The following is a 27,835-nucleotide window of genomic DNA, read 5'->3' as shown; positions in this document are numbered from 1 at the left end:
TAAGCAGAGTGATAAACAAATTAAAGCATCCCAGCGCTGTCATCCTAAATATTGCACTCTTGAAATAATACTTGTCCAATTGGATTAGGGGACCAGAATTCCGAGTTTTATAAAAGTTAATCAAGTTAGATGATTATGATGAGCCAAGGCGATCCACTTTCTGCAGAGTCCTGGAATTGAAAGAATTTTTCAGTGCATCTCGTTCCTTCTTTACCCTTTCATCTTTCCATCAATGCCCCTAAGGTTCTCTTTTTGTCTTGCTGTCATGGTTTCTGAAAAGAACATTTTTTTCAAAGAGCAGCATTAAAGGAAGAGAGAGCTTTACAGTAAATTTAAAAAGTAACAATGCGGCTGCCAAATAGTGATGCAGACAGACCGCATGACTTGGTCTGAAAGCAAGTGGTCAGAACAAGATGCGAATCAATGAGATTATCAGAGCGCAAAGTAGGATCAACTTCCAGTAGCCAGTGCAATAAAACATTCTTACATTCCTTTAATAGCTTAACACAAATCTTACCAGACTAAAATTGTGATTTAATTTAGTTAACAGATTCAGATCATGAAACGTCAATAATATATATATATATTTTTAATTGCAAACAAGCAGAGAGTAAAGCTCTGTGTTCATCTTGTGTTACACAACATGTATCTTGTAATTTAATAGCTCAAAGTGTTTGAATTTAGACACTTTTATTACTTTTTAGAGAAAGCTGATTGCAATTGGGCATAAAAGCACATCAAATTTCTTGTTACATGTTTGGATTTTTTTAGATTTTTATGCATTTGGCAGACGCTTTTATCCAAAGTGACTTACAGAGCCCTTCTTACAGGCACAACCCCCCCGGAGCAAACTGGAGTTAAGTGCCTTGCTCAAAGACACAATGGTGGTGGCTGTGGGGATCGAACCAACGACCTTCTGATTACCATGTGTGATTAAGGCTACGTTCTAAATTCTAGTTTACTATTTACTGAATACTATGCTCAACATACTGCCTACTATTCTTTAAAAATAGTAAGTGAAACAGTAAGCATTATTCCACTATAAACATTTAAATAAGTATACTACATTGACATACACATGACCTCATCACATTGAATATGATATCAGTGTCCAGTATCACCTTGGAAATAAAAAGGTTATTTTGCTTTTTTAATAATATTTTGTGTACAAATGTCTTACCTTTTGGCAGTCCAATCAAATAATGAGTCAAAAAAGAGATGTTAATAATTGTGGCTATAATTAGTTCCAGTTTATTAATCTCACTGTAAATTCAAGTTAAGGTTATATACATTACACTGTTGCATACAGTATTCTGTGCAGTGTGCCTTGTTGTATATTACACATTTTGGCAAATGCGGTAAGTCTTTCAGATATGCTATACATACAGATAATTCACATGTTGTGCACAGTATATATACTATAAATAAAAATACAGTAGTAAGAATAGTATGGTAGTGCTGTCCGAACTAGCCAATATGAATTTAGCTGATGTGATCACATGCCAACTCACCATCTGCAGGTGAAGTCTTGAGTCTGTGACAAAGGCCTTCAGTATCTGAGTACCTCTCCTGGATCTTCTGAAGTGCCTCTGGTCCTCTGAGCTCCATAAGCGAGCACAAGTCATCCAACGACACCCCGAAATCCCCCTCATGGCCTCCTCCATCCATCCCTGGCTTCTTAGGTTGAAACTCTACGGTGCTATTGCCCAAATCCCCCATTATATGAGTTGGTTCTAGAAGAATGGCAGCTTTTCAGCAGATGCTATGAGATGAGTGATTGAGAAAAAGCTCTCTTCTTTTGTCCTATTTATGTTCCTCGACTCTTTTTAAGATGCTCTGTGCATATTTCTCCATATTGAGATGTGAATTGTCAGATTGTTCGATGTTTCTTATTCTAAGGTGTGGCGATTAGGGCTTGCCTTAAATATTCCCCCATAAAGAAAAAGTCAACAAATAAAGTTGTAGCCATTGTGCCAATCCATCTCTATGTAAACTAAATGAAGCAAGAACTAGTGATTAATAAACATTAAAAGGGAACTAGCGACACAGGAAAAGCATCGGTCAAGAACCTGAAGAACAAAAACAAGAGAAATGTTAACAAATAATCTCTGAACTTGCTTAAATGTTTAAGACCAAAATAGACACAGTACATCACATTTATTTTGTGACAACTAAGACAAACACATTACGCACAACACATTAAGAACATAATAAATCTCTCATAATATTGTAACGTTACATCTAAAACGAATTAAATAAACATGTGTTGATTTTGAAATATAAATATACACAGATGCTGGTTTGAGAAGAATACCTTTGCTTAAATATGAGACATTATAGCAAAAACAAAAGCTTTTTAAACCACATATCTGTATTTAAAATGTATTAAGGGCAACAACAACAAAAATCACAAAATAACTAAACAATTCACGAAACAAAAAACAAAGAAAAGAAACATAAATAATATCAAACCATTATTCTGCTACCAGGAAGTTAATGAAATGTGTAAAATTCCAACATACAAAACAGATAGCAATTTCCCCCACTTGTTCCAAATAATATGATGATAAATATAATTGGAATTTTATTTTAAGAACTAGATGTTTGTAAGATACCAAATCATTGCTGAAAAATAAATAGACTTTGGCAAAACTTAAGTTACTATTAAAGCCTAGTGGCAACTTCCCCAACTAGCCCCAGTCTCCCCTACTTAAACTTTAACTATGCATACCTACTTTTAGATTACCATAAAGTGCGTGTTCAGTTAGTTTTACTTGTACCATACGCAATCTTACAAAATTCAAGTCCTTAGGTTGTGTCTGGGTTGCCTCAAAACATTAAAGGTGTCATCTCTTGCCCACTCAGCTGTCTGTAGTTTGTGAGAAATAAATAGCCAAGAGTTCAACGTGCAAACCCACTGCAGTGGCTTGTGTTTACATAATTTCCGTGGCAAAACACAGAGAGTCACTTCTTAACTCAACGCCTTTTGAAATAATCTCCTTTAATACCGCAAAAGGGCTGTACGCGTGCCACTCTCCCCTACCCGTGTGCTAGCTAGCGGCCTGCGCATGCGCTCATCAACACTTGCCCAATCCCACTGCAGAACACATTTATGAAGGCAACTCTATCAGCCATCAGGCCTCGCGATTTTGGATGACATGACAATCCGCCTCCATTTCACTGCTGCCTGTGACACCAACTTTACGTTAATAAACATTTAAACCCATAATCTGTGTGCGTTCCTTTTCATTTTTCATTGTGGAAAGGCAGGAAGAGTCCTCTGTGCGCGCGCAACAAACATGCGCTTTATAAACGATGATGCCCTTTCCTTGTAACCTTCAGGAATCAGCTGTTCACCTTGGTCCAACGTACAGCTGGGCACACAGTTTATGACAGCATCTGTATCACTTTTGTTATGCATTTTCGGTTTAAGCACGGCATTGTATAGAGATTGGTAAGGTAAAATAGTAGAAAATGTACATTACAGGCATTCGGATTAAAGAGAGGGATGCACAAATTAACCGGGCAGCAAGGTTACATCCATCCAGCACCTGCTTTTAAATCTGTCTAAAACTACCGAGTGAAAAAACGTTTCCTATACATTTGCCCTTATCGGGACATATTGAATTCCAAATGATTTCCAAAAATACACAGTTCTTGCAGATACGTTTATAGCTGCACAATACTGCAGACTTGCGTTTGATTTTATTAATTTATATAATTGTATCCTGAATTCTACTGTCTTATTTTTTGTATCACTCTGCAACAAAACAATTGTTGAATATGAATTCCCAGACAATTGCTAAATATATCTGGTAGATGAATCATATCATCATAAATGTTGCGTTATTATTTAATCTCTTTAAGATGCTGACATATTCTAAATTATGATGACGATTTCCATGTAATACATACATATAATAGAGATAATAATAATAATAATGCACTTTAATTATACATTAAGGACATTGTATGGCACCAAACAAACAAACAAAAACATATTTTACTGACACCACAAGGCACGAGTTAGTCTTCCTCAAAGCCATTTAACATATAAATGAACAAATATATTTACTTACCACGCAGGCCATGCTCCAAGGACATTTGAGTCGAAAAAAGGAAGGATAAACAGAAAGATATCCAATGGTGTACTATCCCAAAATCATACCCATCATGGAAATGAAAAAAAAAACAAATGAAAGTCACATCATTTGACGCTATTGCAAATGCAGATGATGCGCAACAGTGCAGAATAGAGAAATAAAATGCAGGGAACAGAACCCAGCAGACGCTGTTGAGGACTTCATCTTATTCGGAAGAAAACCTGAATGATGCAGATGAGATTGTCCCATGTCCGCATTAATTAATCGCTTAAAAACGGCGTGTTGTGCTATCGGGAACGTAAAAGAGAGGCGTTGAGGTCACATCGTTGCTTTAATTTTTGGTGCTGATTGGTAGAGTGGGTACAAGAAGCCCCTGATGGGTGAAGGAGAGATGAGGGGTCTACATGCTGATGATGCCCGTTTGACGCGCATCTCGCGGCGATGGCTGCAGCATCCGCGCGCTGGAGGACGGGAGATGGGCGGGGGGGAAGTGCGGATGAATACTGAAAACAGGCCGAATTTATGATTTCTACTATGAAGAAGGCTTTGTTAATAATATTCATAAGCCAAACATTCGCCATTGGAAGGTAAAAACGCAATGTCAGCGTGATTAATCAATATTAATAAGCGGTACCTTGGCAATTAGCAGGTTGTCGTGATATATTAGTATGATATACTGAATATTCATGAGCGAGGCATTCGCTATTGGAGAGATACGAAGCAACGTAGCACGACCTTATTAATATCCATAATTTAGGCCTTAGTAGGCTTCGTAATTCCTCTGTTCAGGCAATAACATGATTTTAAAATAAAATATATTAAATGATTTCATATTATTGTTGTTTTTAAAACATAACGAAAAATAAATATAACTATAAACAGTGAATTGTAATTATGCTGTTGATGTTCTCAATAACAAAGATAGTCACCAGTGCCTCTAATAAAAAGCATGTGAAGAGAAATTGTAAAAAAAAAAAAATTATATATATATATATATATATATATATATATATATATATATATATATATGTGTGTGTGTGTGTGTGTGTGTGTGTGTGTGTGTGTGTGTGTGTGTGAGCATGTATTTATCACTTTGTGGGTACCAAATGTCCCCATAAGGATAGTAAAACCCGACATTTTTGACCTTGTGGGGACATTTTGCCGGTCCCCATGAGGAAAACAACATGTTTTTTGAAAATGTAAAAATGCATAAAGTTTTCTGTGTGGGTAGGTTTAGGGGATATCATATGTAGTTTGTACAGTATAAAAATCATTATGTCTATGGAAAGTCCCCAAAAAACATGGACACATAACGTGTGTGTGTGTGTGTGTGTGTGTGTGTGTGTGTGTGTGTGTGTGTGTGTGTGTGTGTGTGTGTGTGTGTGTGAGAGAGAGCGTGTATTTATCACTTTGTGGGGACCAAAGGTCCCTATAAGGATAGTAAAACCCGAAATTTTTGACCTCGTGGAGACATTTTGTCGGTCCCCATGAGGAAAACAACTTATAAATCATACTAAATGTAAAAATGCAGAAAGTTTTCTGTGAGGGTTAGGTTTAGGGGTAGGGTTAGGTTTAGGGGATAGAATATAAAGTTTGTACAGTATAAAAACCATTATGTCTATGGAAAGTCCCCATAAAACATGGAAACACAACATCTGTGTGTGTGTGTGTGTGTGTGTGTGTGTGTGTGTGTGTGTGTGTGTGTGTGTGTGTGTGTGTGTGTGTGTCTGTGTGTGTGTGTATAGATTATATATAGAACAAATAGTAGAACAAGCATGTATATCGCTTGTTAATAGCTTGTGAATAATAATTTATTAACCTCTGTCTCTCGACTGAGCATTGATTATAAAGCGTGAACTCGTGCAGTCTGCTGCCAGTAGCTCCATTAATAAAACATAAAACAAAGGACGAAGAAAGATGGCGCAGAAGAGAAGCAAAAACGCTGAGTCCTTCTGTTTTTTTATATGACCTTCAACATTTTATAGCATAGATAACAATGACCCTCTGAACATACAATTTTGCATACTTTTGTGGACAGAGCATCTGCACTGTTACACTCATCTTCTGCTTTCTTGTACTGTGAACATTTACCCTCCTAGTGGTGTAGAATGGTACTATATACTCTGTCAGCAGCAGTCATATCTCACGTAGTTGTACTAGAGGTCTCATTTAATAGTAGCCTAAATCTTGATCACAGTGATTAAATTAGGCTATTTACAGGAAGATTAGCTGTTATCTAACAGATATTTCTTAGGATTTTAGCCTTTGTATATAGTATGTATTAGTTATTAGTTACTAAGTCCCATCAGATTTGTAATAGATTTGCACTACGTGTGTGTATGTGGGTATGTATGAAAGTGAGTGTATATGTATATGTATAATTATTTATTTTATTATTCTTTTTTTTGTTTTTAATTACCTATGTCTTGCTGCTGTTTTTGTATTGTTTGTATTGTTGTACTGGAAGCTCCTGTCACCAAGACAAATTCCTTGTATGTGTAAGAATACTTAAAGCGGCAATAAAGCGGATTCTGATTCTGATCTCATGCTACAGAGTAGAAAAGGGCATTATTGCCTTGTCGACGTGCCACTACGCCCAAAGAGATTTTTTTTGGCAAAGTTATCTTTTCAAAAATCATAAAAGAATGTTAATTGGCTTTCTTTCATATTTTGGAAACAATCTTAGGGGCAACAAATAACAATGAAATTACATCATTCTGGATGTACATAAACTGTGAAATATAAACTGACAAATAGAATTGTATCCAGTAGTTTCTTATATGATTCTAAAATAATATTAGTTTGATATATTTTTATAGGTTCAATTATTATAGATCTTTATTAGAAATCCTTTTTGACAGGACAGGATTTTTTTGGTTAGGAGTGAAACAATGGAATGAAACCATGCTTTTATTTTATTGCACCATGCTGCTTCTCAAAATTTTGTTTTAATGAGTTAGATTAGAAAAGTAGTGAAAGGTTATAAACAGGGTTGGAATGTTCTGCGTGTAATCCCCTGACATACTTTAATCTGTTTGAGGGCCCACCTCTCTTTCTCTTATTCTTTTACCATACGCATGCTTCAGATCAAGTCCCCTTTCATGCAAGGCTATATAAACACACAAAGGAAGTACAGTTCTGGGTCAAAGTTCAACCTCATACTGTTGACGCTCAAATATCTATGCCGGTGAACACTTATAAAGCAAGACTAAAATACATGAACACATTATAGTACCTTGCTCACTCTTGGCAATCCTCAACCACACATCTGTCTGCAATTTAAGGATTATAAACTGCACCACTGAATCATCCACATTGCAAAACTTGTCTTCAGGACATTACAAAGGACCAGGTAAAGTGTCTTATTCTACTTGCCATGTGCATTCTTTAAAACATTTTACTTTTGCAGAGGCCATTGCAGTAATGCATGGTCATTAATAGGTAATAGACACTATTGCACTTTGGCATTCTGAACAATGGACAATCAATCAGTAATTCTACAGTACACTGTATAAATAACATAGACGTATATTTATACTTATTTATGGTATATTATTTACTGATTCAACTTTAATTAAAATATTCACAAATACATTTTTAACATTGTATACATTTCTAGTTGCCTCCTTTTATATTACGCCTATATATATATATATTTAATATTTTTATCATCAAAGTTTATTTGATATGGCAATGTATGGAAGTAAATCACTAAAACACATTAAAAGCATAACTATTCAATCATATTAACTTATTCAGCCAGTTCACAGACATTAATGATTAAATAGATTGAGAGGTGCATAATATGAAACTAATTTTATTACATAGAATTTACATATGGCTCCTATTCAGCATACATGGAAAGTTATATGATCTATATGTACTCTAGTACCTTATAGTTTCAGGACCGCCCATATTTCACGTGCAAACAATGAACTCTTAACCCTCTACATGTGTTCCACTGAGATTCTGTTACAGAGAAATGTTTGAACTTTCGTGAAAGGGCAGCCAACCAACATACAGCATGAGAGATGGAAAGATATTGGAAAAAATAATCTTGAGATAATTAATATACAAAGACTGGAAACACTTACTGTTATCAGTTGTCTTGATCATATGTGGTACAAAACGATATTCTTAAGGGGATAGTTCTTTTACTCACTGTCATGTTACTCCGTACCATTGCGACTTTCTTCCTTTGAATGCAAAATAAGATAAGTAATTATTTATAATTAATTACATTATTTCAACAGACATGTCACACACAGCAAAGTTGCCAGAACTCTTGATTTGTTGTAACATCCATTTTAGTACATAGTTAGAGAAAAGTGGATCCCTTTAACAACATTACATAGGAATTACAAATGCTAACGTGTTAAATCAAAAATATAAATGTTTAAGTTAAAAAAACGTTGTTATTCCATTGTCATGAAAAGTGGACACACAAACCGCTCAACAACTTTTGGGCCGATTTCTCTTCCCAATCCTTCCATGCCTGGGGGAGGCATTCATAATGCCTGATCAAAAGCCTATCATATAATTGTGGAATATGGTAAGCTAATAGGCTAGTCGGCTGGTTAGCTAGCGGAATGCTAAGGTAGTCTGCGGAGCAGTTATCTTGCAATATCTAACCTAATTGAAAACTACTAAGAACTAGAAAGGTTTAATTACACATTCTGCTTCAGTTATGTGTGAAGACATACATTTTTGCATTTACATAGCAGTACAGGCATAAATCATAAAATAATTTTGTATGATTTCTAATAAGATACTGAACAGTGTACCCATTAAAAGGCCTTTAAGCCAATGGAATTGCTTTGGGGTCATTGGTGGTCTGCATCGTCCAGTGGGTTCTGAATTGTTCACTAAACTGGAAAGTTGCTCTACAATGGGTTTCCCAATTAAAAGATTGACCGATCAAATGTATATTTTCAGACAATGCTGCTGCTGCTGCTCTGCAGCCATCTCCATCTCCAAATCTATGTCCTTTTTGCCATTCTGTGGTGTCTTCCATCACTTTCCCTGGCTGGAAATATCCTAGTGTACCCTGTGGATGGAAGCCACTGGCTTAACATGGACATTCTGCTCCAAGAGCTTCATCAGCGAGGTCACCAACTGACAGTGTTCCGTTCTGCCAACAGTTGGTACATCCCAGAGAACACCACACACTATACATCCATCACAGTAAGTGTCTCGCACATCAGCAGCCTGGAGGATCCAGAGTACATGGCATCCTTTCTTAAGAGAAACATTGACATTCAAAGAGGGGAAGGATCCATTTTTTCTTTCATGGCCCTGCAGAAAGAGATTCTTACTCTTTTAGAAGAGACTCATAAGACCTCGGCTGAGATGGTGAGGACCATCTTGGAGGATAAAAATCTGATTAAAAAGCTCAAAAACTCCAAGTATGATTTGATGCTGACTGATCCCGGTTTTGCAGGAGGAGTTGTAATGGGAGCGTACTTGGGTCTACCAATGGTTTTCAATGTCCGGTGGATCACCAACGGAGAAGGACACTTTGCAATTGCACCCTCACCTCTTTCTTACATCCCAACTATTGGATCCAGGATAACAGACAAAATGACCTTTGTGAATAAGCTGAAAAATGTCTTGCATTTTGGAATTGGCCAATATATAGACCACATGATTACAAGGCCCCTCTATCAAGGAGTCATCAACGAATACATAGACCCAAACTCCAATATCTACTCCCTAATCCAAGGTGCTGATCTATGGCTCATGCGAGTCGACTTTGTTTTCGAGTTCCCTCGTCCTACAATGCCAAATGTGGTCTACATTGGAGGCTTCCAGTGTAAACCCTCCAAGCCTCTTCCTGCTGAACTGGCAACATTTGTAGAGAGTGCTGGAGAGTATGGGGTGGTGATCATGTCTCTGGGTACTCTGCTTGGAAGTCTGGTTCCTGACATATCAGAGACTGTTGCTTCTGCATTCGCTCGCTTGCCACAAAAGGTGATTTGGAGGCACGTAGGGGAAAAACCATCTACTTTGGGGAACAATACACTGATGGTGGACTGGTTGCCTCAGAATGACCTCCTAGGCCATCCAAAAACAAAAGCTTTTGTGACACATGGAGGAACCAATGGGATCTATGAGGCCATTTATCACGGTGTGCCAATGCTTGGACTCCCACTCATCTTTGACCAGTTTGACAACATGATGCGTCTACAAGCCAGAGGAGTAGCTCAAGTGTTTGATGTCACAGCCCTGGATGCAGATACACTAACACAAGCCTTGAGGGACATCTTGGATGAAAATCAACAATACCAGAAGAACATGCGCAGAATGTCACGTCTTCATCGTGATACACCCCTCAAACCAATGGACAGTGCCATCTTCTGGCTCGAGTTTGTAATGAGGCATAAGGGTGCAGCACACTTGTGCACAGAGTCGTACAAGCTTCCTTGGTATTCATACCACAGTTTGGATGTATTAATGTTGTTAGTTAGTTTGTTTATGGTAGTCGGTCTGCTCTTAGTCTTAATGAGCAAGGCTCTGCTGAAGGTTTTTGTAAGAAAAAGAAAGGCCAAAAAAGAGTGAAGACATGTATTTGAAGACAATAGGCTCGTTTCCACTATCGGGCTGAACTGTTCTCATCGCATATCTGTACAGTTACATAAAAAAAAAATCTGGATTAATGTTTATTTTTCCACTATGATGCTGTGAAATCAGGATTAGAATGGATTGACTAGGCAAGTACCCAATCATAAATCTGCAAGTACAGTTCATCCGGAAAGTCTTCACAGCGCTTCCCTTTTTCCACATTTTGTTATGTTACAGCCTTTTTGCAAAATTTATTAAATTCATTATTTCCCTCAATTCTACAAACAATACCCCATAATGACAACATGAAAGAATTTAGTTTGCAAATCTTTGCACATTTACTATAAAAAATTAAATTAAATTAAAAAAAAAAACCCTGCACATGAGCATTTGCAGCCTTTGCTCAATACTTTGTTGAAGCAAACTTCTTCCATTTACGGATGATGGAGGCCACTGTGCTCATTGGGACCTGCAATGCTGCAGAAATTTTTCTGTACCCTTCCCCAGATCTGTGCCTTGATATAATCCTGTCTCGGAGGTCTACAAACAATTCCTTGGACTTCATAGCTTGGTTTGTGCTCTGACATGCACTGTTAGCTGTGGGACCTTATATAGACAGGTGTGTGCTTTTCCAAATCAAGTGTGCCGCACAAGCCCTCAAAAGTGAAGCCAAAATGTCTCGATCGTCCCGCGGTGACTGGTCCTAGTATAGGTCATAAACTCCGCCTCCCCATGTTATTCAACTGGACGTGAGACAACTAAACAATTAAATTACACTTCATATATCTTTTTTCCAAAGATAGTTTCTGTCATTTACTGTAGTTTCTATCACGTTGATGTAATTTCAAGTGTTTGTTTTCAAAATAAGTTTGTTTTTAGTTAGTTATTTGATGCTATAAAAACGGTGCTGTGACATCATGATTGACAGCTGTGATTGACAGGTTCTCTGAGCGAAGTAGTCACTGAAGCACCAACTGACTTTTTTTCGGGATCTTTGGAGGACTGAGGAGATTGGAGCTTTACATTTAATATCTAAATTTCTATAATTAATTATTTCACACCGTCATAAGTCAAAAGTCAAAAGTGCAGGGGCGTGTCCTTGCGATTGATTCAGCGAGAGTGAGGGCGGGTCCTTGATTTCGCAGCTTTACTTCCTGCTCACTACTGCGCAGGTCTGGTCCCGAAATCGCAACTGCGCAGACTCAATTCCCAAGATGTCAGCGCCAAATAGGGAAAAGAGCGAAGGTACGTTGTCCAACTTTTTTTACAGTCTATGTTCCAAATCATGTTCAATTAACTGAATTTATCACAGGTGGACTCCAATCAAGTTGTAGAAACATCTCAAGGATTATCAGTGAAAACAGGATGCACCCAAGCTCAATTTTGAGCGTCATGCCAAAGGCTGTGATTACTTATGTACATGTGATTTTTTATTTATTTGTAATAAATATTTCAAACATACTTCTTTCACATTGTCATTATGGGGGTATTGTTTGCAGAATTTTGAGGAAAATAATGTTTTTAATCCATTTTGGAATAAAGCTGTAACATAACAAAATGTGGAAAAAGTGAAGCACTGTGAATACTTTCCGGATGCACTGTAGGTAAAGCCATTCCACCAGGATGATTGTCTATCGAGAGTTCAGCTAGTTAACTGCACTGAGAAACACGGGCCAGGAGTGGTTTATAATCCTACCGCACCAAACCTTGCTCAAATGCAAATGCTACTGGAGCCGTTACTGACCATGCTGAGAACCGCTTGGCCTGATTGAGGAAAGGTGTTTTATATTTTTAGCAACACTTGTAATTTCTCCTATATTTCATCAAAGCTACTGTGTAATTTCTGAGCCACTTCCATAGTACTAAAGGGAATGGCAAAAATAATGGTTTCCAAACATCCTACAGAAACAATCCCACCTTCTGCAGTAGTTCGGGGAAAAAACTCATGCCATTGGTTGAGCCCAGAGATTGCACCACAGAGCCATAGTGTACTTTTCAGGGAAATCAATCTATGAATGGCTTTCTTCTAGTTTTCTATTCATATTAAACTGGGATTGGACAATTTTTAACATTGTGAAAAAATCTGACAAATATACCAATTAATAACTGTATATTTAAAGAGAAGTACTGTAACAGATTGCAATTTTAATTATTTGTTTATTGGTTTGTACAGACATTGAATGAACCAGCTGTCTATTTTGCACGTAAATATTTCACTTAACAACCACCGGCATGGTCAACAAAAATAAAATTATTCAAAATCTTAGCCATAATGCGACAGATGGCCAATGATGCCAAACGTCTCCTACATTTTGGAATGGTGTATTACTATATATGGTTACAATAGGTGAAATACTTGAGTAAAAAATAAAGTGCTCCGTCTTCTTCTGATCTACTGTCACTTTGAGAATACTCATCTCACTTCTCCAAAAAATAGCAATCCCATGTCTTTCTCTATGAAAAACAAAGTATAAATGTTTTTTAGAAATGTCTAGATATTTCAGACCTACAGGCCACAGCTCATTTGTCACTGTGTGATATTTAAGGGGGTCAATGTCATATACATGCAAGATATAAAGACAAACACTTGAACACAATCAATAGAACATGTAACCTATATAATAGATACCAGTCTGTAACTTTGTTTAGTTCCATTAGGAAAATATTACAAAATGCTTTTCTTCCTTCTGTAATAATAATAGCAGTAGCAATAACTGATCCACAGCTAACTTCTCTAAATGTCCTTTTCACTGTACCCCACACATTTTAATTCTTTCAATTTTCAACAGTTACATATACACTTAACAGATGGGAAAAAAGGGAATTAATCAAATAGAGAAAAGAGAAAGTTTGGGAAACATTTTGCTATTTTAAAAGTATAGCAAAAAAGATCTCAACTCGGTCAAATTACACGTTCTTGCAATTGTTTGTTGCTCAGGCATTTGTCTCGCTTCAGACATGTTAAAACATAGGTTGCACATCAGGTTGGCACAATTTGTGATATTACATATACACATTATTCGAACCTGAATGAAGTTTCATTCAAGACTTGTTGTGCAGAGGTTAGAACAGATTATTACAACATAGAATCCCTGGCAGAGAATGATCCTCAGAAGACATTTGCTTAAATTAAAATAAGGAGAAATTGCATTAAATGAAGCACATCTAAAAGTGCGATCAAGGAGCATCAGAAAAATGGTGAAAAAGAAAGGTTTAGCTTCTATTGTTCTGCATTGCTGCAAGATCACTTTTTTTACACAAGTAACAATGGTTGGAATCCTTCATTTTTACTAGAACAAATCTCAGAACTACCAAATGCTTTTTCTGATTTAACAAAATTTGTACCTTTGCAAAAATTCTACAAAGCCTTAATCAAATACTGCCGTAACATCCATTTAAACTTTTAAATAGGCATATATCTAAACATTACAGTATTAATTATGCACCAAACTCTGGGCCAATAAATTCCAACTAAATCTGCAAACCAATAAGAAACAATGAGGATGAATTTCAGAGCTCAATTTTGGTCCAAACAAGGATATGTGCAGGCCTATGTTGCCCAAATGTCAATCATTTGGGGAAATTCTGGATAAAGAGGGACCACGAAGTTGTAAATTCAAAGAAAAAGTGGACATATTCCAATGCCCTCCCCCTTAAAGAAAAGAGAAACCATTACAGTGATATGCATCACAACACATCTTGCAAGTATTTCATAAGCCATATCATAACTCAATCCTCTCCCAAAATCTTTAGATGTTGGCCAATCCCCCCAATGAAATTAAGACAACATAAATGTGCAATAACTTCAGTGATTAAACAGAAATGGAGAAGGTGAACTTTCTCAAGATTCCATAGTGAAGGAAAAACTTTGCAGTGTGCCAAGAAGCTTTTTTTCATTTTCTAAACGCTCTGTAGATGGCTCACATCCACAAAAACCTGCGCATGGATTGTTTATTAAACAACATTGATGGGGGTTTGAATGTGCCACATAATGTTTTAGAGGCAAATCAGTTTTGTCTAACATTATCCATTACAATACTCTGTTAATCTTTGAGGTGAATAGGTTTAGTTTAACCAGGAGAATTACACTAAAGAGCAAACGGTTGTGCAACAAAACTTGATGGAAACGTAGCAAAAAACAAAAACATTTCACACAAGCTTAAAAACAAAAGCATTAGTGTTGTTTATGCAAGAAAACAGACAAAAGAAATGAAATGCCTTCTTTGTCCGATACTTTCCCCTCCATATTTTATTTCCATAACTTGAGATACTCAAAATAAAATAGAAATATCAACTTTCCATACCACTCTTCAGCTACCACTTTCCATACATGTTAGCTGGAGATGCAAATCCTGGCCTCTTTTCTTGTACAGCACCTTTCTTTAAAAAGTCACTTCCCCTTTGTTTACATTCCTCACTCTTTTTTTCCCCAATTAATACCTTCTCATTAGTGTCCAATCTCTCCTCATCAGGGAACATCTTAAATTTTTCTGTGAGTCAATCCCTCCACTAGGACAAGGGAACCTCCCTGTTCCCCATGCCTGCACCACCCCCTGCCACCAGGTTCCTTAACAACTTCCTCCTGCCGGCCTGATAGTCTTCTTCATCCACGTTCACCAGGAGCTTAATGGCCTCGTGGCCCACTGCTTGCTTTAGAGAGTCTGTAATGAAAACGCCCTTCAGGGCTTCCAACAGTGAGCCGTTGATGTAGTCCCGCCAGAAGGCATCCAGGTAGGTCAGCTCTGAGAACTTGATGTCACAAATAATGGAACCCAGGTCACGAGATTTGAGGATGGTGTTGGCCTGGTTAAAACGCTCAAACTGCCTCTCTAGCGCCTCCTGCTTGTTGGAGAAGACATTGCCTTGTAGAGCCGACTCGTGCTGACAGTACTCTGCACGCACTCTCAGTCGTATATCTGTGAGACAAAGGCAGATTTAAAACAAATTTGCATTCAAAATCAGCCAGCAAAGCAAACTTAGACTATTTGATGTTCAATGTTCCTAAAATCAAAGGCTCAGATTGCATGTCCACAGACCATCTAATGCATACACACAAATGGCATTTTTTTTTTATTGACAGTGCCTCAACTGAGTGTGTAGATGACATGAAGCAAAGTTCCCAGGTTAGTTACTTTGATATCATAAACGGAGTACATTTTTACTCAAAATCAATGGTTGTTGTTCTCCATCTGGACCATTTGTTTTGGTAGTTTTTACATTGTGTCTTGAGACCAGCAAAAGAAATCAGGCAATCAGAATCATAATGGCACTGCCCAGTGGTTGCTCAGAAAATATTATGTGGATACAAAGTTTCATTTCACCTCAGGCCACGTGCGCTTCTTCCCTCTCTCTCTCGTGACACACGAAGAAAAATGTTGCAAGACAAGTAGCTATGGAAATCTCTTCGGTGGTGATGCAGGAAGCGGATTTCCAAAACGTCGGCTTGCAAGTCACTATGGATGTTTTTTTACATTTCAATCTTCTTCAAAAGTGTGCGTGCTTTCAAGTTATTTTCCCGCTGAGCGGCCTTTTTCAAGTGCAGGATAAATCGCATTAGGCGAGTCAGATCACGTCTTTCACCGGACCAAGTTTACATGTTAATTTTGCTCATCAAAAATGTATGCGTGTCATGTTCTATATTTAATATATGGCGATCATAATGCAAGGCAAGCACATCACAGATAAATGCACCTTTTCACCTGAATTTAGTGATGATTAGGCTGCTGGACTAGATTAAGTGTTTTAAATAGGACAACAACACAATGTTTTTAAACAGTTTTCTGAGGGTTTCCTACTTTTAAGACTAGTCAACTAAAGTTTAAACATCAGTGAAATTAGTCGTTCCGTACATCCCATGTTCAGATTATATGATCAGCAGAATATTACTCGCCTTCTCAATAATTTACTTTCATCGTATGTGTTCACTCCCTGAATAAAATTAATCATGGTTGACTGTGAATAATGATTTACAAAGACACTGTTAACTGAGAACTTCAGTTTTTGAATGATTTACAACATTAGGCTCATTGAATGTAAACAGGAATAAGAGCACCTTTAACTATAGCGGTTAACTGGGGCCTGGGTAGAGAGTCTGACTAACACCCCTGGAGTCACGAGTTTGGAATCCATGGCATGCTGAGTCTCCCAAGCAATCAAATTGGCTTGGTTGCTAGGGAGGGTAGAGTCACATGGGGTAACCTCCTCGTGGTCACCACAATGTGGTTCTCTCTCTCTCTCTCTGTGGGGTGCTTGGGGTGTTGTGTGTGGATGCCGTGGAGAATAGTGTGAAGCCTCCACATGCACCATGTCTCCGCTACACCACCACAAGGACTTTGAGCGCATTGGGCATTCGGGTCTGATACTCGTAAAAATGCTCCGACACAAAAATCAATACCATCTAACGTACGAATGTCATTACATACACATTCAGCACACAGATTAAAATCACATGTGAGTGCTTGTGAATATGTTGTGCAGGCATAGAGACACAATCTGCTCATACATTTAGAGATCCTTGACTCATACACGGGAAACCCTATTATGAGCATTGCATGCTCCGTTTGTAACCGATGACAGCAGGTAAAATGCTAACTCCCTTTTTAGCATGAGTAATATACAGACTACATCTTTATTTATTTAAATAGTAGCCTCTAGCAGTTTAATAATCATTTTGAGTCACATAGCAACCAGCTTTTCCATATTGGGAATCTGCCGTCATTACGTCAGAGCTCCTTGTTCTAACAACACAGAAACACTTCAAAATATAAGCTCAGCCAAAATAAAAGCTAAATTTAAATGAAAAAAGTATGACAGAAATAGATCACTACTATATAGTCATGTAATATAATTTTTGTAGTTTTATAATCAACTACGCTATATCATAATTTCAATTAAATGTGCAGCCCTAAGGTTACTAAACCCCTGCTCAGAGTCTGACTCCACCCACTAGCAATATTTGAAAAATGCTGGAAAAGTGGGCAGACCCCAGCGGGGATAGAGGGGATGAACCGAGGGCGGGGGCTGAGCGGGGGGGGGGGCGTGCACCTGAGACCCGTAGTGACGGATTAATTGACAGCCGCTGTCAGACTCTAAAATGGAGTGACTGGAGTGACGCAAGTAGCTTTGCCACGGAGCGGTCTTTTGAAGTCGAGGACTTTTCTCCCCCACCTTCACCTGAAGTGGAGGAGGGTGAATTGTCTGTGGACACAGGGCCAGAGCCATATCAATTCGAGCCGCTGGCTCAAACTGCGGTTTTAACTCCCGCATCGCGTTCGGCATCCGACGATGCTAGCGAAGCAGCCGCGCAAGGGAGAATGGGGCCAGTGTCTAGCTCGTACCAAGGGCGTCGTGAGCTGGAACCTGCTTACGTCAGCTCTCACCGCTTACGTCACGAACTACCGCAAACAGCCAGTAGGAAAATTCAACTGCAGTAGCCACCGTTCAACCTGAAGAGGGCAGCACTCAGACGTTTTTACACCATATATTGTAGAATTAAAACACTTTATACAAAAATGTCAAAAAAATTACTTGAATCAATGACCAGTACTAATAAAGCCCCATTCTTGCAGATCATTAACTAAAAAAAGTTGGTTTAGGGTTTAGTTACCCTTTAAAAAGTGTGGTTGATTCTTTAACATGTCTGTCAGATCAGAGCCGGCCCAAGGCATAAGCGAACTAAGCGGCTGCATAGGGCCCTGGTGACCACCAGGGGGCCCCCAAGAGCACATTAATTAAAAAAAATAATAATTTTTTGTTGTGATTATACTGTCAATGGACAATGGTAATTATACAAAAACGCAATATTAAATGCAATATTATGTTAACGGGCTGCAGGATGCAAGCACATTCAGACAGCAAAACAGCAATGTCACAAAAAAGGACATATCCCTCTGGTGCAAAGAAAAGGAAAAAGAAAACAGAGGAAGAGAAAAAAAACAGACTATAAAGGTACGTTAAGTAGATAGGCTAAGTTACGAGCTAACATTAGCTGGCTAGCTAGTTAACATAGCCTATGTAGCATATCTTCTTTTTTAGGAAAGTTTGATTAATCATCCATAAATAGCATCTTAATATATTATTAGTACAACATATTGCAAGTTTTAGATTAAAGTTTTTGTCTTCTGTGTAAAAATAACTTTCCTGGGTATATATTTTTGTAATAAAAATAAGCTTAATAATTTGTGTTGAGAAAATAACATATTTTGTCCAATATTCTGTCAAATATGTACTCTTAAGAAACTTCCCTAGGAGCACTGTTGAAATAATTTGGACTTGGGGCACAACCAATGCCACCTGCCCCAAGTTTCAGTGCTACAGCTGATGATGATTTTTTAACAATACCAGATCATTATATTTATATGGATAAATCATGCCTTTGTTTTTGACAGACAGTTGCATTACCTTCTAGTATGACATCTAACATGGCTAGCTTTTATTATTATTTTCATCTTTCATCAAAATAATTTCAGCACTTCCCAGCATGTGCATCCACTGATGTGGTCATCTATCCTGTCTAACTCAGAAAGGACTGATCCTGGTATGCAGAGGGCCACTACCTATAAAGGAAAACTTAACATTCCCTGAAAAACCTGATGGCCGAAGCTTCCACTACACCTACAGAAAGTTAATTAATGGGGAAAAAAATGTAAGTGGAGCTGCTCACTTATTCAAAAAGAAATGACTGTCTACAGCTTCTGCTGCAAATTGTTCTCTAGGAAGTACGCAAAACTGGTAACAGAGGATCAACAGGATTGGGTAAATATAGGTGTGCTACTGTTACATTTAAAACCGTAGAAGGGTAAAATCATGCCAGGCAGACATTGGTATGTTGTAAGCAACACAGCTACAACTAATAAAATTGATAAGGGGTGTTAGATTTATAGTGCGCAAATAATCAAGCATTGACAATATTCAATCATATTGGCGGCACCGAGGGGCCCCCAAATCAAATTCTGCTTAGGGCCCCATAAAGGCTTGGGCCGGCCCTGTGTCAGATGGCCCCATCCATGTCTAATTGGGTAGATCTTGGAAAGAATACACTGCATAGTAAACCAGACTTTATGATGAAAGTCCATGGCTACTTGAGAATGATGCATGTCCAAGCAAAGCCCATCAGTTTCCTTACCACAGGTCTGTTTTTCTCTACAGTCAGCTGTCGTGTGAGATCTCTTCCTTTTCCTACTTGGCACAGGTGGGATGGGTTTAATACGTGGTGGGCATACCTGGTGCCCTGAAGGAGGACAGCAGATCAATGGCTGGGGTCCTGAGAGACAGAAACGGAACATGAACAGGACAAAGTCTAATTAAAATCAGTACAATTATGTCTGGTTTTGAACGTATCCATTTCAACAGCAATGGTTAGGGTTTTTAAGAAAAAGGGTGAGGATTAGGATAATAACCAGGTCAGGATTGGAAGAGTGTATGACTTTCTTTGATGTTGATTACTTCCATTGCATGTTTTTACCATACAATCAAATTGCCTGATGACTGAGTCTATCACTTTACCGGTTATCTCATTTTGAGTTCCATGGATGAAAGTCATAATGGTTTGAATCAACACAAAGGTGATTAAATGATATTGAAATTAATACTTTTGGGTGAATTATCCCTTTAAGTCTAATGCCCAGGCTTTGGAGGACACACCTGTTCGTCTGTGAGGAGTGCCCTGCTGGGCCTCTCCTGCTCCACTCGGAGAAACGTAACGTACTGATGTCTCCTCTAGATATTTATCCACTGGATCTGGGCACACTGCAAAATAATCAGCGACATTACATATTCACTCTTCTTTAATAAAGATTATGAAACTGAATGTACATTTAGCACAATAACCAACAGCTTAAGCTCACTGCAATAAGCAAGTATTAACAAGATCCTAAACCTGTTTGTCTTTTGCGCAGTGTAACGTAGGGCAGAAGGTCATGGCGAGTGATGATACGGAGCAGCTGAAGAACATGCCGGAAGTTTGTCTCATCACACCGCCCTTGCCGTTCCAGCGCAAGCAAGAAATCTCTCCCGCTCCGTATCCCTCCTCTCTCGTACTCGTCAATAACGTCCACAAAAAGGAAGGACAGCACTCGCACGTCACGATGAGTCAGCTGCGCGCCCACAATATCAAACATGCGGTGAAGAGAATAAAGCCCATACGCATCGTCCACGGCCTCTTCTGGCCACGGCTCAACCCGACCAGTAGTTCTCCTAGAGGAGCCGGAATTACTCGATGATGGAGCCAGTCGGCTTAGAGAGAGTGCGAGGGAGTTACCGTGAGGTGTTGCAGACGAGGACGCCGCAACCCAGCCTCTTCGAGGAGAGGAGACCCCGGATCGAGAATACGAGTCTATTGGGGAACGTGGAATGTGTTGCCTGCCCTGACTGGATGAAGAGTTCTGTGGAGAGAGTAGGGCAGGGTTGGCATTCCCATGCTGCTGTGAGGTCATCACTCTTCGCTACGGGGGGGTGACGGGTGAGGCGGAAGGCCCTGTCAGCAGTGTGAAGCTCTAATCAGTGTCAACACACTCGGCCCACAACGCTCACCTCCAAGTTCACTCTGAAAGAGAACACAATTAATAAAGAGAGAACCACCAGTGTGCATACGTATAGTTATTTACTTCACTGCAGTATTTTAGATTAATTACAGGTCAATTAATAATGGATTTTTCAGATACCAATAATTAAGGTGGTGGAAAAGACAGATAACTGATTAATCGGTAGAAACGTTTTTAAAATCGATTTATAGAATGTAAAAAATATAAAAATCTTAGTCATTCATTTCTGTGACAGGTACAGATATAGATGCTTTCAAATCCTCATGTGATAGTTTTCATTTAACTTCTAGAGGCCTCTGTTAGTCTCGAACCAAGCCGTTGTATCTATAAAATCCTAAAACAGAGCAGAGCACAGAGGAATGAAGAGAAGAAAAATCGGTCACTATCGGCATAGATTTTTGCCGATAACCTGTAGTTCCAAAAAGCAACTATTGGCACGGATTAATAGCTCAAACTGATATATCAGTCTACCTCTCAGATTAAAATAAAACCCAACTCAACTAAATGGTAGCTTCATCAATTTCAGAGGGCAACCGCATGTGCTGGATTCAGTTTACACTATTTAAACTGAGAGGCACATCTATTGCCCAACTGTGTTTTCTAAACGATGTCCGAATTGCCATTGCTCAACCAACAATTTATTCTAAATCATACATCTCTTTTCATATATCAAATTATATAGGCCATCTCATGGCTTAAACTTTTAATAGCGTAGCTAAATCTATTGCTATTGTGTAACTATTTGGCAAGCTTGTTTGTTAATTCAATTAAAAAACTAGGCTGATAAAGAACAGCGGTTCGAACACTTGGGAAAACACCCAATTCGATTTTCTTCAAGTTCATGTAAAAATCGTGTTTTTTGAGGGAGCATATACTGCTAATGCTCTGTTTGCTTACTCGTTAACATATATCAAGTTGAATATCAAAATGTAAAGAGCCATATAACACCTGAAATCCACATCTTCGCTTTCTAAATACACATTGAATGCTTTATCTTTAAAAGCCTTCATACAAGTCATACAAGGCAAAGAATATGTCGTAATAAGCTTCCTGAGCAAGCGGATACATGTCAACAATCTTCTGAAATCAACCCAGACAGCTGTGTTAGCCTGCTACTTAACATACACAACGAGGGGCAGGAGAACACCGTAATATCTAAAGATTACATAAATAATTCAGGTTAATACTTGATAATAATCACTTCTAGTGTCTATATACTTCTAGAGGTATTACAACTTTTTTTTATTATTGTTTTAAACTTCGCTTAGCAACCGACTGCTGACTTGCTAACGTCAACAGCGTGTAGCAACACTGAATGTACACAACTGTCTTACCTCTTCAATATCATGAATCACGTTACAGGCACGGCGACAACGGAGGTGGACTCGGATCAAATGTGCGGACTGGTCCTCATACATGTGCAAAGATCGTGTGAGGGGATAATTTAAACGGTTTGGTGAAGCTTGGTAATGAGCCCATTTTTTGTTCCTCTGCTAAAATGTAGGTACATCCGGGACATGGCCAAGAGTGGAGCAACATCCGGGTAACGTAGGACACTCTTCATCTTTATTCAGAAGACTGTAAACGTTTGACAGTCACACACCAGTCGGAGTGGTGTTAATGGATTTTCATTATTTTGAAAATCCTGATAAGAATAAAGTCACAAGAAAACGATGAAAAATATAAGTATTTATTTTTATTTTTAAAGAAATAACGAGACACAATATTGCCCCATTTATTTATAAGACACCATGGTAACCATAGTTTCAGCTATGGTTAAGAGTTCTAAGGAGTTACAGTTATAAAAAAATAAATTAGAATCTCCTTCACAAGTAAAATAAGCATTCATTTTTTAATTACAATAATGGCAGTGGTTCTCAACCAAGGGGCAGTGCTCCACTACGGGGCCAAAGCAAACTTCCAACAGGGGGCCCCAAAAGGATTTCAAATTGTTTAATGATAATAATAAGCTATAGGCCTATTATTATAATCTAGCTAAATATATAAAAATACAAATCGAGGATACAGTTGGGCTCATACAATGGAGGCCATTTTTAAGAGGGTTTAAAGGCAGAAATACAAAGCTTTTAATTTGATAAAAGCACATTAATTCTTCTTTAATTAATTATTTATTACATTTAATTATTCTTAATTATCTAAGATGTTAAGTTGTCATTTTTAGGGTTTACAGCATTACATCTTCATGGTAACGTAGTTGTAAAATAGGATATCAATTTACATAGAAAAGGTTTGTAAGTGATTTTATCAGACTAAAAACATGTTAATTATGCAATTGTTTACGTCTTGAGGCTATACTTTTGTAACAGTGAGTATTTTAATGTTTACGGATTGACCCCATTCACTTCCATTGTAAGTGCCTCACCGTAACCTAGTTATTTGCCCTTTATTTTTTAAAGAAGGGACAATTCAATATTTTTTTGTTAATTTATTATGCCAGAAATTCTGTTGATTAAACCCAGAATATTCCTATAAATGCAATTAAGATGTACATGTCATCTGACATCATATTTCATGTTCAAAATTCACTTCAACAACTGTTGTTGTTGTTTTTTAAAGACATTCAGTTTTTTAAACTTCTGGAACCATAAAATAATTTTCTTATCAATTATTTACTTAACTTATGTATCAACCATTCTAATCTGGGGTGGCACGGTGGCTCAGTGGGTAGCACTGGGCCTTTCTGTGTGGAATTTGTATGTTCTCTCCATGTTCGTGTGGGCTTCCTCCGGGTGCTCCGGATTCTCCCACAGTCCAAAAAGACATGCAGGTTAAGTGAATTGTGAGTGTGGATGTGAATGTGTATGTCTGTGTGTGTGTGTGTGTGTGTGTGTGTTACCCTGTGATGGACTGGCTACCTGTCCAGGGTGTTTCCCTGCTTTTGGCTCGAGAGTGCTGGGATAGGCTCCAGCACTAACCTGCATAGTACAAGCAGCCATGTGGATGGATCGTTTTAATCTATTAAAATAATAATGGCAAGGGCGGAATAATAATAACTGAACAATAACAGTAACAGTGGCATTTTGTTATAAAGTATGGTAAATATGTGAGGGCATGTGCCAAATAAGTTAGGAATGTGGAAAGGTCGCACACCTTTACAAGAATATTCTATGTACATTTTATTGACATGTTGAAGACGTCTTTCCTTTGTGAAATAAAATATATGCTTGTGATAATTATTAGTTCCTGGCATTTAGATTAATATGATGGCACAAGGCAACTAAACAGTTCTGTTGCATCCACACATTCCTTGTTTTTGGCCTTCCCTGGGATCTGTTGAAATAAAACACTGGAATCAATGAATGTCTGTAGAAATAATTAAAATGTAAAGACAGACTAAATATGTCTGAGCACCAATGGTCACTTTCTACCATGTATCGGGTATAGAATAGACCCTGAAATTTGAGCTAATTACTTTTTATTATAATTATTTGCATGTCTTCCCAACCATGCCATAGAAAGGGTCCAAATTTTCTTTTTTGGGGGTGACACAGTTTTAAGTAATATTGCTTTTTTGTTGTTGTTGTTGTTGTTGTTGTTGTTGTTGTTGTTGTTTTTTCAGGGGAAAAATCTTGTGGTGCAGGGAAGCACATAAAATGTGGGACAAAATTAAATATTGTAATCCTTGTAATTAAAAAGATAAAAAAAATTGTTTAGTTCAAAGATTTGATGTGTTTAATCCTACAGTAGCTACTTTTTATGCTAGGTTAAATTTATATAAGATGATATTTTATCAAATTTTATCTTATAGTTCTTTACAACAAAAAAACATGAGATGTGTGCTTCTAATGCTTTACAAAAAGTCATGGGACAATGAAAAGTGACAATAATTTTTGTCATATAACTCTGTAGTACCTTTTGTATGAACTCACCTGATTGCACACAGCTTTTCCATACCGGACAAATGTGGCAAAGTGCTCACAGTTAAATGTTAAGAGCTTGTAGTTAAATTCCCTGTCTAGTAGACCATCTCGTCGTCGTCTTATATCATCTTCAGGAGAAGGCTGGAAATCATGGTGGCTGTTGCCCACTACAAGACGAGCTCCTTTGGGTACAGTAACTTCAGATAGAAGCTGACGACGTATCTTAGTCTCTCCAAGCAAAAGATCACCACACACAGGAAAGATATTCTGCAGGCAACTCCGAAATGTACTCATCACCCGACTTTCATCTGGTATGGGAATTCAATAAGAAAACAAAAACAAAAAACATATGAAATAAAATAAAATAAAAATGTTTGAGTGTAAGTGGTCATGAATTTTACATACTGTATGTTTAAAAATGTAAATTAAAACCATTAAATGTGTTGCAATTGTATAAGAAATTGAGAATACTTATGTATACCCCGTAGTTGCTTAAATGTTTGGGGCAGTGACACATTTTTATGTGTGGGCTGGCCCCTGTCACTTCCATAGGCCCAAGGAGTTGCAAACAGAAACAGTGGTTCTCAACCAGTGGGCCCTTAGGGATCCTCTGCAAACTTTGAAAGGGGCTAATACTGAGAACAGCTAAAAACAAAAAATCAATAATGTAGATGTAGGCCCACAGCATGAAACCTGAGTATGGGGGGCCTTACATATTGACAATGGGATGCCTTGGAGTCAAAATGGTTGAGAACCACTGCAATAAAGAACCTTTGTGGGCCCCTTTCAAACATTCCAATTTGTCCCTGATATACTCCAACGACTTCATAATAGTATCAATTTAATATTAAAAATACAGTTAATACAACAGGTCCACTGCATTTTCTGATCATTCATTAATCTGCACTCCAAACATCATAAACTGAAATGGGCCTTGCTGGTATTTAGCTTTATTTGTACAATTATCCCTTCGCTAAGCTCCGCCCCCCTTGGTAACGGTCGCTCGCTCTGACAAGCTCTGCAGTCTGCGGAATTCTCCATCAGAATGAATGGGAGACTGAGGTAAAGACGCGGTTTTTGGATAAATATTCTCATAAATGGAATGGATAATATTTTTACGTGAGCTGGGATGAAGAGTGGCATTGTAATGCATATTTATCTGAAGTTTTGTGTAATAGAAATTGTTACATTTCACAGTAAATTAGTTAAAAACTGTGGAGACTGTGAATCGGAATCAAGGCAAACGATTATTACAGTCACTTGAAAAAAAGAAGACCTTCTATAAATAGCGATTACACATCTAATAACATTAGCGAAAGTGAACAGACCTGTTTATAACGTCTCATAACACACTCACGTTGATGCTGTAAACTGTTTATTTACTATCGCTTACTGTGAATTAAATAAATAAATTAACGTCCAGTTATAAGATTTAATTTACCTTTGAGCAAATGAAGGTGTCGTTGCAGATAATATATGTTTATTTGGAAATGAGGGTTGACACAGTTTAATCCATAACATGCTCTTCTCCAGATTTATTTATTTATTTATTTATTTTTTAAGATGTGTATCGTCTGTGTAAGATGTGTATCGACTCGTGTCACTATTACAAATGACCCGGTAACAAGGTGTTTAACATTAAAAAATACATTGATATATTTCCGCTTAAAAGTCTTCAAACACACATACTCCCATAGGCTGTCATTGGAAAATATTAAACGCGTGTCAGAGTAAAATGGGCAGGGCAACAGTTGCTAAAACAGGATTGGTCAGAAGTGCTTTTAAGGCGGGGCTTAGCGAAGGGTCAAATCATGAGCCATTTCAACCAATGTAGTTTATGATATTTGATATTATATTATTTATGGCAGCGTTGGATCAATACTATAGTGCCTAACATGGTTTACTACAGGGTTGTGATACAGTCTCTTGTCTATTATAATTAGCCTGATATAATCTACACCATATATTAGTATAGCATAACAGTAAAATAAAAAATATAAAATAATGCTAAATCTGAACTTTTACATTTTTAGCCTTTTAAATTAGGCTATACATCCAGCGGCCCAATATTATTATCAGTATTAGATATAGGTATAGGTTTTCAAGCTCACCGGCAACACCGAAGTGAATGACGTATCCATCTCCGTCGTACACGCCCCAGTGTGAGTAGCCAATGGGATAAGAGAACTCAATCAAATCTCCGAAATGTGCGGTGGATACAATTTGCGCAACCTGTGCATGACAGTCCAGTTCGTCAAGTTTCTGTCACTTACAGCATGTAGCATGTTTTAGAACAAGTTTGACAACATATAAAAGCTACATTCCTTTGTAGAATTTGTTTTTAAAACTCTCGTAAACCTGCCATTATAAGTGAAAGTGCAGATCTGTACTATTCTTGCAGTCAATTGGAGAATATATGTGTAACAAATAATACAAACTTTATTATAAACCTTCTATGGGGAAAAGTAACGATCCCCCTTCATTTACTATGTTAACAGTGTCTCTGTGAGTCGAATCCACAGCAAATTTAACAGATAGGCTACATGAAATCAACCAGAAATTTAACAGTCACATGAAATGATTTAGACTTGTTTTGTAGTATTAGATTTTTTAAGTCAGGGCAACAAGTTAATTCAACAATTATTTGTATGCTTACCTGTTCTGCGTACTCCATCTCTGTTGCTGGTTATTTGTATGTAGTAGAAACTATACAATAGAATTTAATTTACTCTGCCAAGCCTTGAAGGTG

The 27,835-nt window shown here is 37.7% G+C and overlaps 4 protein-coding genes across 7 annotated transcripts in view; 1 reads left to right on the top strand and 3 right to left on the bottom strand.

Annotated features, from left to right (window-relative positions):
* LOC127630797 (plasma membrane calcium-transporting ATPase 3-like) overlaps positions 1-4,520 on the bottom strand; it is a 43,871-nt gene extending 39,351 nt beyond the window's left edge. For all 4 annotated transcript variants that reach the window (XM_052108584.1, XM_052108585.1, XM_052108586.1 and 1 more), the window contains exons 1-2: positions 4,080-4,520; positions 1,512-2,069 (exon numbers count right to left, since the gene is read on the bottom strand). In XM_052108584.1, the coding sequence (XP_051964544.1) occupies positions 1,512-1,719 (208 nt within the window). In that variant the 5' untranslated portion in view covers positions 1,720-2,069; positions 4,080-4,520. The remainder of the gene's footprint in view (positions 1-1,511; positions 2,070-4,079) is intronic.
* Positions 4,521-7,267: 2,747 nt separating this feature from the next.
* LOC127630631 (UDP-glucuronosyltransferase 2A1-like) lies at positions 7,268-12,179 on the top strand. The gene is made up of 2 exons (XM_052108257.1): positions 7,268-7,455; positions 9,039-12,179. The coding sequence occupies exon 2, from the start codon at positions 9,042-9,044 to the stop codon at positions 10,659-10,661; it is 1,620 nt and encodes a 539-aa protein (XP_051964217.1). The 5' UTR covers positions 7,268-7,455; positions 9,039-9,041; the 3' UTR covers positions 10,662-12,179.
* Positions 12,180-12,272: 93 nt separating this feature from the next.
* LOC127630632 (death effector domain-containing protein-like) lies at positions 12,273-22,728 on the bottom strand. Its single transcript, XM_052108258.1, has 5 exons — positions 22,540-22,728; positions 20,542-21,207; positions 20,307-20,411; positions 19,789-19,926; positions 12,273-15,580 (listed from the first exon to the last, which is right to left on the bottom strand). Exons 2-5 carry the CDS (start codon positions 21,095-21,097, stop codon positions 15,174-15,176), a joined length of 1,206 nt encoding a protein of 401 aa, XP_051964218.1. The 5' UTR covers positions 21,098-21,207; positions 22,540-22,728; the 3' UTR covers positions 12,273-15,173.
* A 219-nt stretch (positions 22,729-22,947) lies between these two features.
* Positions 22,948-27,822, bottom strand: LOC127630634 (phospholipase A and acyltransferase 2-like). Its single transcript, XM_052108261.1, has 4 exons — positions 27,743-27,822; positions 27,198-27,318; positions 25,096-25,394; positions 22,948-24,496 (listed from the first exon to the last, which is right to left on the bottom strand). Exons 1-4 carry the CDS (start codon positions 27,758-27,760, stop codon positions 24,422-24,424), a joined length of 513 nt encoding a protein of 170 aa, XP_051964221.1. The 5' UTR covers positions 27,761-27,822; the 3' UTR covers positions 22,948-24,421.
* Between the last annotated feature and the right edge of the window lie 13 nt (positions 27,823-27,835).

This window comes from Xyrauchen texanus, chromosome 37 (genome assembly GCF_025860055.1).
Source record: "Xyrauchen texanus isolate HMW12.3.18 chromosome 37, RBS_HiC_50CHRs, whole genome shotgun sequence".
NCBI lineage: Eukaryota > Metazoa > Chordata > Actinopteri > Cypriniformes > Catostomidae > Xyrauchen > Xyrauchen texanus.
The sequence above is the reverse complement of the archived record's forward strand: the minus strand, read 5'-3'. Positions and strand labels throughout refer to the sequence as shown.

Excerpts from the sequence above, each read along its gene's own strand:
- LOC127630632 (XM_052108258.1), bottom strand. The coding sequence starts at position 21,097 with ATGACCTCACAGCAGCATGGGAATGCCAACCCTGCCCTACTCTCTCCA. Across the intron at positions 20,412-20,541 it reads ACTGCGCAAAAGACAAACAG|TGTGCCCAGATCCAGTGGAT; the intron begins GTTTAGGATCTT and ends ATTATTTTGCAG. Across the intron at positions 19,927-20,306 it reads CACTCCTCACAGACGAACAG|GACCCCAGCCATTGATCTGC; the intron begins GTGTGTCCTCCA and ends TCTGTCTCTCAG.
- LOC127630631 (XM_052108257.1), top strand. The coding sequence starts at position 9,042 with ATGCTGCTGCTGCTGCTCTGCAGCCATCTCCATCTCCAAATCTATGTC.
- LOC127630634 (XM_052108261.1), bottom strand. Across the intron at positions 25,395-27,197 it reads CATTCACTTCGGTGTTGCCG|ATGAAAGTCGGGTGATGAGT; the intron begins GTGAGCTTGAAA and ends TTCCCATACCAG. Across the intron at positions 24,497-25,095 it reads GAAAAGCTGTGTGCAATCAG|ATCCCAGGGAAGGCCAAAAA; the intron begins GTGAGTTCATAC and ends TTATTTCAACAG.